This window comes from Geotrypetes seraphini, chromosome 15 (genome assembly GCF_902459505.1).
Source record: "Geotrypetes seraphini chromosome 15, aGeoSer1.1, whole genome shotgun sequence".
NCBI lineage: Eukaryota > Metazoa > Chordata > Amphibia > Gymnophiona > Dermophiidae > Geotrypetes > Geotrypetes seraphini.
In genome coordinates this window covers 60,709,949-60,722,574 of record NC_047098.1, presented here as the reverse complement: position 1 = coordinate 60,722,574, position 12,626 = coordinate 60,709,949, and the positions used below count along the sequence as shown (strand labels likewise).

Genomic DNA, 12,626 nt, shown 5'->3' with positions numbered 1-12,626 from the left:
AAGGCAGCTGCTGATCACAGCGCCGTTTGGAGTATCTGGGCCTAAATGTCTAAGTATTTCAAATGTTGTAATTGTTCTGATTTAAAGTCCTTATTTCTACAGATTAATAAGGATGCGATGGAAAGCGCCTTAAGCCCTGACATGCTTGCTACAGATATAGCTTACTACTTGGTTAGAAAAGGAGTAAGTATCAGGAGCTTTAATTTATTTTAATTATTTATAAAATCTATAATCCACACCAGCCACAATGCAGTAGGAAGCAAGAAGTCCATAGACTATAAAAGAGGAGGTTTCTGTCTTGGGACTACATTAGGCATTTTATAAACTACAGGCAGTTAGAAATCTAGGAGAGACTAAGCACCGCAGAGCAGTGGTGCATTGGGGCCAATCATTTTTTTAACACCCCCTCCTCTATGTGAAAAACATGATTTTTAGTAATAATCCACAACTTGCACAACAAGAGTGTACCTAGGAAAAGACAGCATCTTACACACTACACACTATAGAAAGAATTTCAAGTGTTATAATGTTGTTATTAATGATATATTCCTGTACATTTGCTGGAAGATTTTAAAATGAATAAAGAAGTTTAAAAAAATAAATAAATTTCCCTCTTTTCACTATCTACAGCTTGCCACCTCTTTCCGTCGCCCCCTCTAGTATCTCACTTATTCTATCATCTTCCGCCATTCAGCATGTTCCCTTTTTTCTTTATCCCCTCCTTCCATCCAGTATATGCTCTCTTTCTTTGCCCCTTTCCATCCAGCATCATCCCCTCTCACTCTCTTTTCTACTTCTATCCAATGTCTGCCCCCTTTCTCCACTTCCATCCAGCATCTGCTCCCCTCTCTCTCTCCCCCTCATTAATATCCAATGTCTTCCCCCTTCTTTCTCCATCTACTCCACTTCCATCAGCATCTGCCCCTTCTCTCTTCCTTCAACCCACTTCCATCAGCCTGCTCCCTCTCTCCTTCCACCCTAATTCCATCCAGTATCCTGCCTCCTCTGTCTTCCTCCACAGCACTTTCATCAGTGTATGTATGTATGTATGTATGTATATATATATATATATATATATATATACATAAAACACATATGCAAATCAAAAGGCAGGATTTGGGGAGGGCAGTAAAATACAGATACTCAGCATAGAAATGGCAGGAAGGTCAGTGCTTAACATATGTTAAACAGCTGGTGCCACTGAATATACAGTACAAAGCACCACCATCAACTACTGAAAATCGTTCCTTATATATTTGTTTCACAGGAAAATAGATTCCTTTGAAGAAATAAGAAGAATTGATCCTCTTCTCCATGCTGTAGGGATTTAAGGGGCGCAGCATTGGCATAAGGCCTATAGCTTATATTCTCTGCCGTTCTAGGGATTGCTTCTGCTGATCTTGTCCCCTGTTCTTCTTACTTCAGATGCCCTTCAGACAAGCTCATGGAGCTTCAGGGAAGGTTGTGCACCTGGCAGAAACCAAAGGCATAACAGTAAACCTGCTCTCACTGGATGATCTGAAGAGCATTAGGTGTGTATTTGCAGATTTGGTTTCAAGTCACATGAAGCTAGTAGCAACATTCATCAGTTAAAACAATCACATAACATAAATCTTTATTTGTATACTGTGAAAGCCTTTCGGTTCAAGGCAGTTTACAGATGCTAAAATAAAATGGGTACTATTAAACTTCTCTCACTGTCCCAAAAGTGGGCTCACACTCTTAACTATCTTACCCAGAAATACAAGGTAACAAGGGAAAGGAGAACAGGATGAAGAAACTATAAGTCGCGTATAAATGAAAAGGTGGACTGGAGGCCAAGCTTAACAGGCTCCAATTTCAGTATTAACGTATTAACAAGGGGCCTCCAAGTTTTGTCTAGCTTAGGGCCTTACCAAGTCTAAATCTGGCACTGGGCACAACCAGTGTAGTTGACATTTCTTCTTTCTCTGTCCTACAAGCTCCCAATCAAGTTCTTTTATGTGGGTCAATGGAGGGGTAAGTGACTTGCGCAGAGTCTCAAGGTGCTGCAATGGGAATTGAACCAGTTCCCCAAGTTCTCATCCCATTGCACTACCTGTTAGGCTACTCCTCCCAATTACCGAGATACCATAAGTAGGCAATGCACAGCTCCTAACAGAAAACTGGGACATCAAATGTGAGGAGAGATTAGGTGCAAAAACAGTCTCATTCTGGCACTGGTTGAAACTGTCAAGGAAGATGAATGGGAATCCTCGGGTGTAATCGAAGGAATTATTTCTTTATACAAAGGGTAGAAGATGCATGGAACATCCTCCCAATGGCGCTAAGGACATTATCTGAAAGCATAGGTCAAGTACAGAGGATGGGTGAGGGAGAAGAAGAGATTGTACAGCTAAGTGGTTGAAGTAGATGGTAGACTGGATAGGTAGCATAACATCATATTTTATTTTATTTACATACTGCAATACACCAAACAGTTCAATGCAGTTAACAAATTAAAATTTTTTAAAAATTGAACATAATCGGTGCAAAAACAAAAATACAAGCATAAAATTCAATGTCCTTCCATAAATTTACTATACAAATAAGTCTTCAAACTATGGCTAAAGTGCAAATACAATGAAGATGACCAAATCAGGTTTCAGGTTTATTCAAAATTTGATACACCGCCTTAACAATTATCAAAGCGGTTTTTACAGAGTAATAAAAACCATTTAAAACAATCATCAATACAATCACAAAAATACCAACTGACATACAAAGACTTACTGGGATGGTAGGAAACAGGGCAGAACTACAATAGAAAAGAAGGGGAATGCAGGTCCATCAGCCAGAGGGGCATAAAAATTACCTGGCTTGAAAAGATAATAACTTTTCCAACATAAGCTGTACATATTCTGCCTTGTAGAGAAGGGAAAGAAAAATTAGAATTATTGCACAAGGAGGTTCAAGTCGAGGCTACAAGATAACCATTTTCTGTGTTTCTGTGGTGGTTTATATAGAAATCCAATGAATCTCTTCTATGAAGAGCTTACATTTAGACTGGGTACCTATGGAAACAGGAGTTAAAATGACTTGTTGGCGGATGCAAGCTCTTGTTGACCATGCCGTTGTCATATCACCTAATGCTGTGTTTCCCGGTCTTTCCTAGCCCCCTGTTTACCAGTGACGTGCTGCAGGTGTGGAATTACACCCACAGCGTGGAACAGTACACGGCTGCCGGTGGCACAGCTCGGAGTAGCGTGATGGCACAGATTGAACAACTGAGATCCTGGATGGAGAAGCAGGATGCATGAGAGCCCGGGAAAGTCTCCGGGATTCCAAATGGTTCCTCCGCAATGAGATGCATTATTTTCTTATGAGAGAGAGCCTCTAAAGGGATAGAAAAAAAATTGGCACTGAAAGCAAACATGCTGATGCTTTTTCACCAATGAGATATGTTTTCAGAAAAACATCCCTGTCACCTAAGACTCCCAGAGCCACGACGGACTTGGCCATTGAACTTGGCAAGATTATTCTCAATGCCTTACAGATTTGTCACTTGGGAAATTGGGAATTATTAGGTAAGAAGAGAAACTCTGAGGTAGAAATGGGGAAAGGGAGTTTTACATAATAGGAGAGAAGAGGTGGGGGAACTTCATACTAGACATGGTGATAAAATTCATCACCGTTCCCATCCCTGACGATAACCGCGGGAAACCATCTCCATATCTTTAAGGAGAGAGGGAAGAATCAGAGTATGAATGAGCACAACCACTGACCCTCAAGCCTTGCATTGAAGAATGCTGGGGTAGAAGGACTGAGGTTGAGATAGACACTAGAGAATGACCCTCTCTGGTATCCAGAGCAGATATTGTGATGTCATAATGCCTAAGAGCCAACCTCATCAGTGATGTCACAATGGCTTCATTATCCTATACTTGGCTCACATAAGAATCAGAATATGAATGGGCAGAACCACTGACCCTCGAGCCTTGCAATGAAGAATACTGGTGTAGAAGGACTGAGGTTGAGATAGACACTAAAGAATGACATGGGATGGTTTCCCGCAGCTATCTGCGGGGATGGGAACGGTGATGAATTTTGTCACCGTGTCATTCTCTACTTCATACTTATTTATGAAGAGTGTGTTCCTCCACCTGCTTCTTGTTTCCCAAACACCATTACATAGGAAGTTATCAGCCATCCTAAAAGAGGATTATGCAAATTGGATATCAACCAGAAGAGATAATTCCTGTAGTAAGTACACATATATTACTAACACCTTTGCTCAGTAGCTAGTTTTACTTTCAGTTTCTTTAACGCTTTAATTGGCAGATGGTGAAACGGTTGCTTTATGTATTTTGATGTTGAACAAGAGCAACAGTGTCAAGTAACAGGCCTTTGGAGCTGCAGATCTCCCATAAGAGCCATAGAACACACATGTTGCTTCTGAGCAGCAATGCCAAATAAAGGGTTAAAGTGTACCACCTAAAGGCTGATGCACTGGTAGACATTACTGCTTGTCTGTAAGAACAGGCTGGAAGAATGGATCTAACTTAAGAATCTACACAGAGATGTGAATAAAATATACCTCCCCTTTCTCTGAGCCTTGCTTTCTAGGTCTTATTGATTCTATTGCCTTAACTCTCAAAGCTCTGAGCCAGTGTGGCCTTTGAAAGGCTCCAGTCACCTGGGTTGATCGACAGAAACAGGAAAACCCAACCAAGTTCTTCACAACATTTTCCCACCCAACAAATACAGTATTAAGTGACTTTCCAATGTTAAAGGCAAAGGATCACTGATGGCGTGTAGATCTCCAAATTCTGTTTCAAGAAATTGAAACAATATTTGGCATCCGACATACAGCTCACATATCAACTAGCCCAACCCAAAATCAAATATTCCATTAGTATGTGCACAGGAGCTTGTAATTTGAATTTGCAATTGCAATGTGAGACTATTTGGACAAAGTAATTCTCGTAGATTTGTAATTTGTAGATTTGAATCACACTGACACTAAAAAGAAACATCTGCCTAAATCTATGAGAAGATCAAACCAATATTCACGGTGTAATTGAAGTGAATGATGAAAACAATCTTTGATGAAGATTGTTTAAATAATTTAAATATGTCATATAAACAGCACAAAACTGCAGTTTCCAGTCATGGTCTCCAAAGTAAGGGTAAGAGGAAAAAATACCAGAAAAATCTTAAACAATCATACATTTCTTTGATTTTACTTTTCATAAACAGTTTTAAGAAACTCCTTTTAATAATATTTTATATAAGACATACATCGATATTTGAAATAATGTTTCAATTAATTTTAAAAGTAATATAGAGTGTCCATGGAAATTTGAACAATACTCATATTTCACTTAACTGTATCAAAGTATTCAGCAATAAATTAAATTTGTTTTAGATTTTCTAAAGTTTTTTTATGATCATAACATTACTTTTGAGAGAACTGTGGGAAATTGTTGAAGTTTATGGTAAAAGAGCTATTGGCGTATAGTCCAGATTACCACAATTAGCTGTGCTTGGATCTTGGCAAGACAAAAAAAGTCCTTTTCAGTAACATTACATTTTTAAAAAAAAACCACCACTTATAGTCAACCTCAGCCTTTAAACAGCCACTGCCACTCTCATAAGGAAGCAGAGAATAATAAGAGACCTGAGCAAAGAGAAAGAGATAAGAGCCACATACTTGAAGGGGACAAAAAAAGTAGGCCAGAAACGGGAAGGGGCACGCTTGTGGGCTAAGGCCTACATTTATGTGGGGGCCTGGTTAGGGGGTGGATTGTGCGCATGTTTTCAGGTCATGTGCCTGTTTTTGACTAGGGTGCCATTGTGTGCACAACTTAGGCTCAAGAAAACCCTGGCGTCGGGCGCACCTAACTGTTGGGATGTGTAGCAGTGCTCAGGTGGCACCAAGCGCAATTCTATACACTGCACATAATTTCTATATAATCACGCTTAGCGCCATACTATTCACCAATTTTTTTAGGCAACGCATATAGAATCTGGCCCTAAAAAGATAGACGTGTAACACACAATCTTATTCCAGTGGCCGCTTTCAGGAGACTGCAAGCCTATTGTGACTGGGCAAATGCTTGTGTATAAAGATATGCTTTAAGGCAGGGATCTCAAAGTCTCTTCTTGAGGGCAGCAATCCAGTCGGGTTTTCAGGATTTCTCCAATGAATATGCATTGAAAGCAGCGCATGCACATAGATCTCATGCATATTCATTGAGGAAATCCTGAAAACCCGACTGGATTGCGTCCCTCAAGGAGGGACTTTGAGACCCCCTTCTTTAAAGCCAATTGCTGGGCAAGATCATCTGGAGAACCTGCAGACAAAGCAAAACGTTCAATCCCGACAGTCACTCAATTTAACCCTTTAATTGGCAGATCGTGAAACAGCTACTTTATGTATCTTGATGCTGAATGAGAGCAACAGTGCCAAGTAACAGGCATTTGGAGATGCAGATCTCTCATAAGAGTCGTACAACAGTGGTTCCCAACCTTGGCCTGGAGGACCACCTGCCAGTCAGGTTTTCAGGATAGCCTTAATGAATATGCATGGAGCAGATTTGTAGGCTTGTCACCTCCATTATATGCAAATCTCTCTCATGCATATTCATTAGGGTTATCCCAAAAACCCGACTGGCTGGTGGTCCTCCAGGACAGGGTTGGGAAACACTGCCGTAGAAGACACGTTGCTTCTGAGCATCAATGTCAAATAAAGGGTTATAGAACTTTCAGTGTATCTTTTTATCTGCAGGAAGGGCCAGCTGCAATATATTGAGTCCAAATAAATAAATATCTTGGTAAATGACTTTTAGAAATTGCCCTCATTATTTGTATATATGTGATATACAATCACACAAAATTGATAGTTGAAAGCATAATGGGGGGAGGGGGGAGTTTTAAGGTTGAAGGTTCATCTAGACTAGAGTACCCAATACTCTTGTACTGGCTCTGAGGCCAGTGTTGGCCAAGAAGTGATCACTTAGCTATACTTTCATCTCTTTTTGGCTAAAGTCCAAATGCAGGTTCTGAGCCATGAAGTAACACTGATCCCTTTGTGGGTGGTAGGGATGGGGTTTGTCTGAGAATAGAACCTGTACAATAGTGGAAAAAGGATAGCGAGTTAACGTTAACTCTCCTACCTTCTCCCACTCTTCCTACTGGACATGCAATTGTGTTTGGATCATAGACAAGCAACCACAATGGAGACAGTCACCGCTGCACAAAGAGCGAGCAGCAAATCCAAAGGAAAAGAGCGGAACGTGCCTGGTCTTCAAAACCCTCTTTATTAATAACAAATAATCAAATCCATATGCAAAGCAGTCTATCAAATGTGTAGCAAATCATGGACTCGATACGGACTGTGTTTCGGCTAAGGGGCCTGCATCAGCAGTCCTGAAACATACAATGGTATAAAGTACTGCATGACGTAGATATCACAACATAAAAATTAATAATACAAATTACTTTTAAAGTGAATATATTAAAAAGGGAAGGTCGTAATATCAACAAATATACCAAAAATTATAAATAAAAAAACCAACATTGACATCTAAATCCTTGATTAAGCTTTGAAAAATAAAATACATAATTAAAATGTTTTCCATAATATAAATGAAAAACTAAACTAAACCTTAAGTTTGTATACCGTATCATCTCCACACTCGTAGAGCTCGGCAAGGTTTACAGGGAATGGTATAGAGAAGGAACTCCAATGAGGGATACAGGACAGTATAGAGAAAGTTTAGAGGGACTTAGTATAATAAAAAGGAGGAAATATTACATTTTTGAGAATAGCCAAGTTTTCAAATGTTTTCGGAAAAGTTGGAGGGCGCCCAGATTCCGAAGTAGGGTAGAAAGGTTATTCCAGAGCTCTGTAATTCTGAAGGAGAGGGATTTCCCTAGTTTTCCTGGATGGGATATGCCTTTTAATGAGGGGAAGGATAGTTTGAATTTTTGGGTGGATCTGGTGTTGTTAGGATTCAAGGAATTCCAAGATAGTGGGTTGAGGGGAGGGAGGATGCCATGTAGGATCGTGAAAGTTAGGCAAGCGCATTTAAAGTGAACCCTAGAGACTATTGGAAGCCAGTGAAGGAGTGGGGAGACATGGTCAAATTTACTTTTTCTGAAGATTAATTTAGCTGCGGTATTCTGAATCCGCTGAAGTCTTTGAAGGGAACTCTAAGTACTTTTTCTTCATTTTAATTAATCTTGCTTAATTGCATCTCTTCTGTATCTACTGTAAACCGCTTTGAACCTCACGGTATAGCGGTATACAAGAAATAAAATTATTATTATTATTTGTTAGGCTTAAGTAGATGGAATTACAATAGTCCAATCTGGAAAGGATGATGGATTGTACGAGGACAGCAAAGTGTTGTTGATGGAAGCAGGATCTCACTTTCCTCAGCATGTGAAGGCTAAAAAGCATTTTTTTTTACCAAGGAGTTGAGGTGATCGTTGAAGGATAGTGTAGAGTCAATGATGATGCCCAGAACTTTGCTAGAGAACTCAAGCTGCAATGTGGTGCCAGAAGACAGTGGGATGAGGGTGGTTAGCTGATCTAATTTTGGGCCGAGCCAAAGTAGTTTTGTTTTGGACTCGTTCAGTTTCATTTGTACGGTGAGGATTGGAGGTTTGTTATACATGAGGATATGTTCTCAGAGAGGTTGGTGAGGATCGAGTCGGTCTTGAGAAGAACAAGGATGTCATCAGCATAAGAGTAAAGTGTTTCCAGGGGGGAAAGATGGAGGAGTTTCAAGGAGGACATATAGATGTTGAAGAGAATAGGGGATAGAGGTGAGCCCTGTGGGGTTTCCAAGGAGAGGATGAGGTGCTATTCATATTAACAGTTTAAGAGCGGGAGTGTAAGAATTTCGAGAACCAATCTAGGAGTGTAGAGTTAATGCCAATCTCAGAAAGTTGGAAAATAAGAATATCATGATGGACAACATCAAATGCTGCAGAAAGGTCAAATTGTAGAAGAACGGCAAACTTATTATGAGAATGAAGTTGTTGAACCTTTGAGATTAATGAGGCCAATAGGGATTCGGTACTGAAGTTACTCTGAAGCCATATTGGTAAGGAAGGAGAATGGAGAATCTCTCTAAATAAGATGAGAGTTGGGTAGATATGATGGACTCTAGCATCTTGGTCAGGAGGGGAATATTTGCTATTGGGCGGTAGTTGGAAGGGTTTAGATCAGCTTTTTTCAGTAGTGGGGACAGGGCAATGTGTCCCATTTCTGCAGAAAATAGGCCTGAAAGTAGCCTGAACGACATCTCATCAACCACAGAGGATTGAACCACCTCTACTATGCAAATCAATGATGAATATGAACCATAATCAATAAATGAGAAAAGTAAGCAAAAATTCTTAACAGGTACACAGATAAATAATGTGTGGGTACAATGTTACAAACATAGTTTTGTTTGCAACAGTGTAGGCACCTCTCAAAAGCATACTGTTGCTTAAAACAATGTGGCTAACACAAAATCTCAGAAACTCACTGATTCTGACATAATGAAACATCTGGTATCTCACTACACCTTACTACCGACTGCTGCATTGGAGACACGTGTGAAGTTTAAGTTCGGTTGTTTTTGCTTTAAGGCACTATTCGGTCTAGCCCCTAAATATATAACTGGCCTTTTCTCTTTCTCAGCCAACAGCCATAAGAGAAGTTCACACTTGAATTTTGTTTCCCCTCCAGTTAGAGGATGTAAACTTAAAAGACATCATCAACACCTTTTCTCACATCAAGCAGCATTATGGGGTAAAGATCTGGATCAATTGCTTATGCCTACTATGTATGGGGAATTTAGGAAACGCCTAAAAACATATCTGTTCCTGAAGTATTTAGGCAGCTGACCTGTACATTTCTTACTCCAAAATAACTGTTAATCAATAGCTCTTAACTCTGCCTATTCCACTCAAGTTGTACCATCTTTTAATCATTGTAAACTGCATAGAACTTCACGGTCCTGCGGTATATACGGTTCATAGACAATTGCGCGCGGACAAAATTGCGCAGACAACTCAGTGCGAGACAACACGTGTAACATGACATGTTAACGTGCTGTACGTGCGCGTGTCCTTCGATCGGCAAGCGGCCTCTAGTGGCGCGCTGAATTGTCATTGCGCTGAGTTATCTAGCGCTAAATTGTCTTGCGCTGAGCTGTCGCTGCGCTCAATTGTCTTGCGCAGAGATATCGTTGCGCGCAATTGTCTGTGAGCGCCATTGTCTTAGCGCTGAGTTGTCTGCGCAATTTTGTCCGTGCGCCATTGTCTTGTGCGCTTTTGACCTGTCACCGGTATATACACTGTTATTATTATTATTACAAGCAGCAAATGATCAAGTTTGCTTTTACAAATAGACTGTGCAAGTGTGGCTAAGAAAGCTGAAAGAATGAAGTGAAAACAAAGTATAGGTAAAAAAAGGCACACTTCATAAGCTATTTGTAGATTAGAGAATGACATAGGGACAAATTTTTCCCCATCCCCGCGGGATCTCATTTTCTGATCCTGTCCCATTTCGGCGAGTTCTTTTCCTGTGCTTGCTCCATTCCTGCAAGCTTTGTCCTCATCTGCACAAGCTTCAAACACTTTAAAATCATAAGTGTTCAAGGCTTGTGTGGTTAAGGCAGAGCTTACAGGAATGGGACAGGGACAGCAGCAAAACTCATGGGGATGGGATGGGCAAATTGAGTTCCTGTGGGGATGGGAACAAGTGTCCCGTTCTTTATTTGAAAGGCTGGGGGATAAAGCAACTTCTATAGGGAGCATGTTCTCTCTGGGTTTCTGCAGCTAGCATTTCAGGTTTCTGCGACACGAAACCTGCAACAAGCTCTACATGGATTTAATTTTTTTGAAAGAAGAGCTATAGCAAACAACCCATAACAAAGAAAAATCCAACAGGTTTGCAGTAAAAGGCGAATACAAAAAACAAAGAAAAGACTTCAGAGTGGAATGTACAAGGTGCAGAAATCTTTATTAAAGGTCTATACAAAATTCTAATCGGTAAAAATTACATTACATTACATTACCTTGCAGTTCTAAGCGGATTACAGTATAAGATAGCTGGACATTTCCAGGAAGTTACATGGCTCTCATATGCATGGAGTGCGGATCCAACACGGTCCATGTTTCGGAGAAACACTCCTTCCTCAGGGGTCCTATTAAAAATAAAGGGGATTATTTGAATGTGTGAAATATGGTGGCTACAGTCATAATGTCACCAGTGATATGTGAATTGTGTGAAAAATTGCTAAGTAAAGAATACCCAATGGTGTCAATTTAAAAGAGATGCTTTAAGTGCTGCTGGCTTTTCCTAATTATGACTGGGATAGCCTTGCAGATGGTAATGCGAAATTGGAAAAATTATGATCGACTTAATTTTCCCTTTTGGTGGGTGACTTTATTATGCTCCAGCTATAGGTATGAAAAAATGAATGCTGACATCTTGGGCCATAGTAATTTATTTAAACTGGTTTGGGGCCCGTTGACATCTTTTGTTACTTCACTATAGTTGTCATTTGTTTAGAATTTATTTTTGTTTAATTTTATACATTTCCAGGAGGTGGGAAGGGGGGGATATTTCTATTTTATCTAAATTTTAGGCCTTTTGAATATAGATATTCAGGGGGTGGGAGGAGGAGGTTTACATTACTACTTTAAATAGGGAAAGGTTATAGTAAGAATCTATGTTTTTGTGTTGTTAATGACTAGTCATTGGGTGGATGGGGGAGAGAATGGTTATTTATGTATATTTACAAGATTAATGTGCTTTTATTGATTTATTATATGTATACATGTTTGTGTATGGCACTGTTGACGTTTGAAAAATTAATAAAGAAGTATAAAAAAAGAGATGTGTTAGAGGAATAAAACCTTGACCAATAGCGAAAAAAATATTTTGCTAAAGGATGTGTGGAGAGTGTGAATGATTACAAAGTTATTGTGATGTAGGGAAAGTTGGAAATTTAAACCTCATGACCAATGAAGGGACATTTGTGTTGGGGATGCAAAAAGTATGAGGAATTTGAAAAAAGTGAGGAATGACACAATGAAAGGTTGGTTTCCAGAAGGCAGGAAACCTGCAACAAGCTCTACAGGGATTTAAGTTTTTTTGAAGGAAGAGCTACAACAACGCCATTGTGCAACATAATTTAACCATATATTTTGCGGTGATCCATTTCCCCCAATAAGCTCCCCCCCCCCCCAACCCCTTTCCCTTTTCTGTAGGGATTTTTGCTCCCATCCTTTTCCAAGACTGACACATAGGGAAGAGAGATAGAAATGTGTGTGTCTGGGGGGGGGGGGGGGGGGGGGGGTCCTTTGATTGTACCAAAACATGGGAATTGTGCCTTGGTTGTCCTTTCTGTACCTGTAATTGTATTTTTTTAACTGCTATTATTGTTACTTTGGAAAAACAACACACAGAATAAGAAATAAAGAATCTCAGTTTAGTTTTATCACTTTATGGATGACTTCAGCAGCACCCGCAAAACATTTCCTGAACCCGACCGATTGGCAGAGCCGTTGACCACTGAAACGGTTCCATCCCCAGTGACGGACGATGACATTTAGCCAATCAGACGCAGGAACGCCATTCGGGCTAGGGCGGGGGACGG

General features: G+C 40.1%; 1 protein-coding gene across 3 annotated transcripts in view; it reads left to right on the top strand.

Moving 5' to 3' along the window:
• Positions 1-3,633, top strand: part of ASL (argininosuccinate lyase) — a 64,827-nt gene extending 61,194 nt beyond the window's left edge. For all 3 annotated transcript variants that reach the window (XM_033922476.1, XM_033922477.1, XM_033922478.1), the window contains 3 exons: positions 103-183; positions 1,426-1,532; positions 3,134-3,633. In XM_033922476.1, coding sequence (XP_033778367.1) covers positions 103-183; positions 1,426-1,532; positions 3,134-3,278 — 333 coding nt within the window. In that variant the 3' untranslated portion in view covers positions 3,279-3,633. The remainder of the gene's footprint in view (positions 1-102; positions 184-1,425; positions 1,533-3,133) is intronic.
• Positions 3,634-12,626: the final 8,993 nt, after the last annotated feature.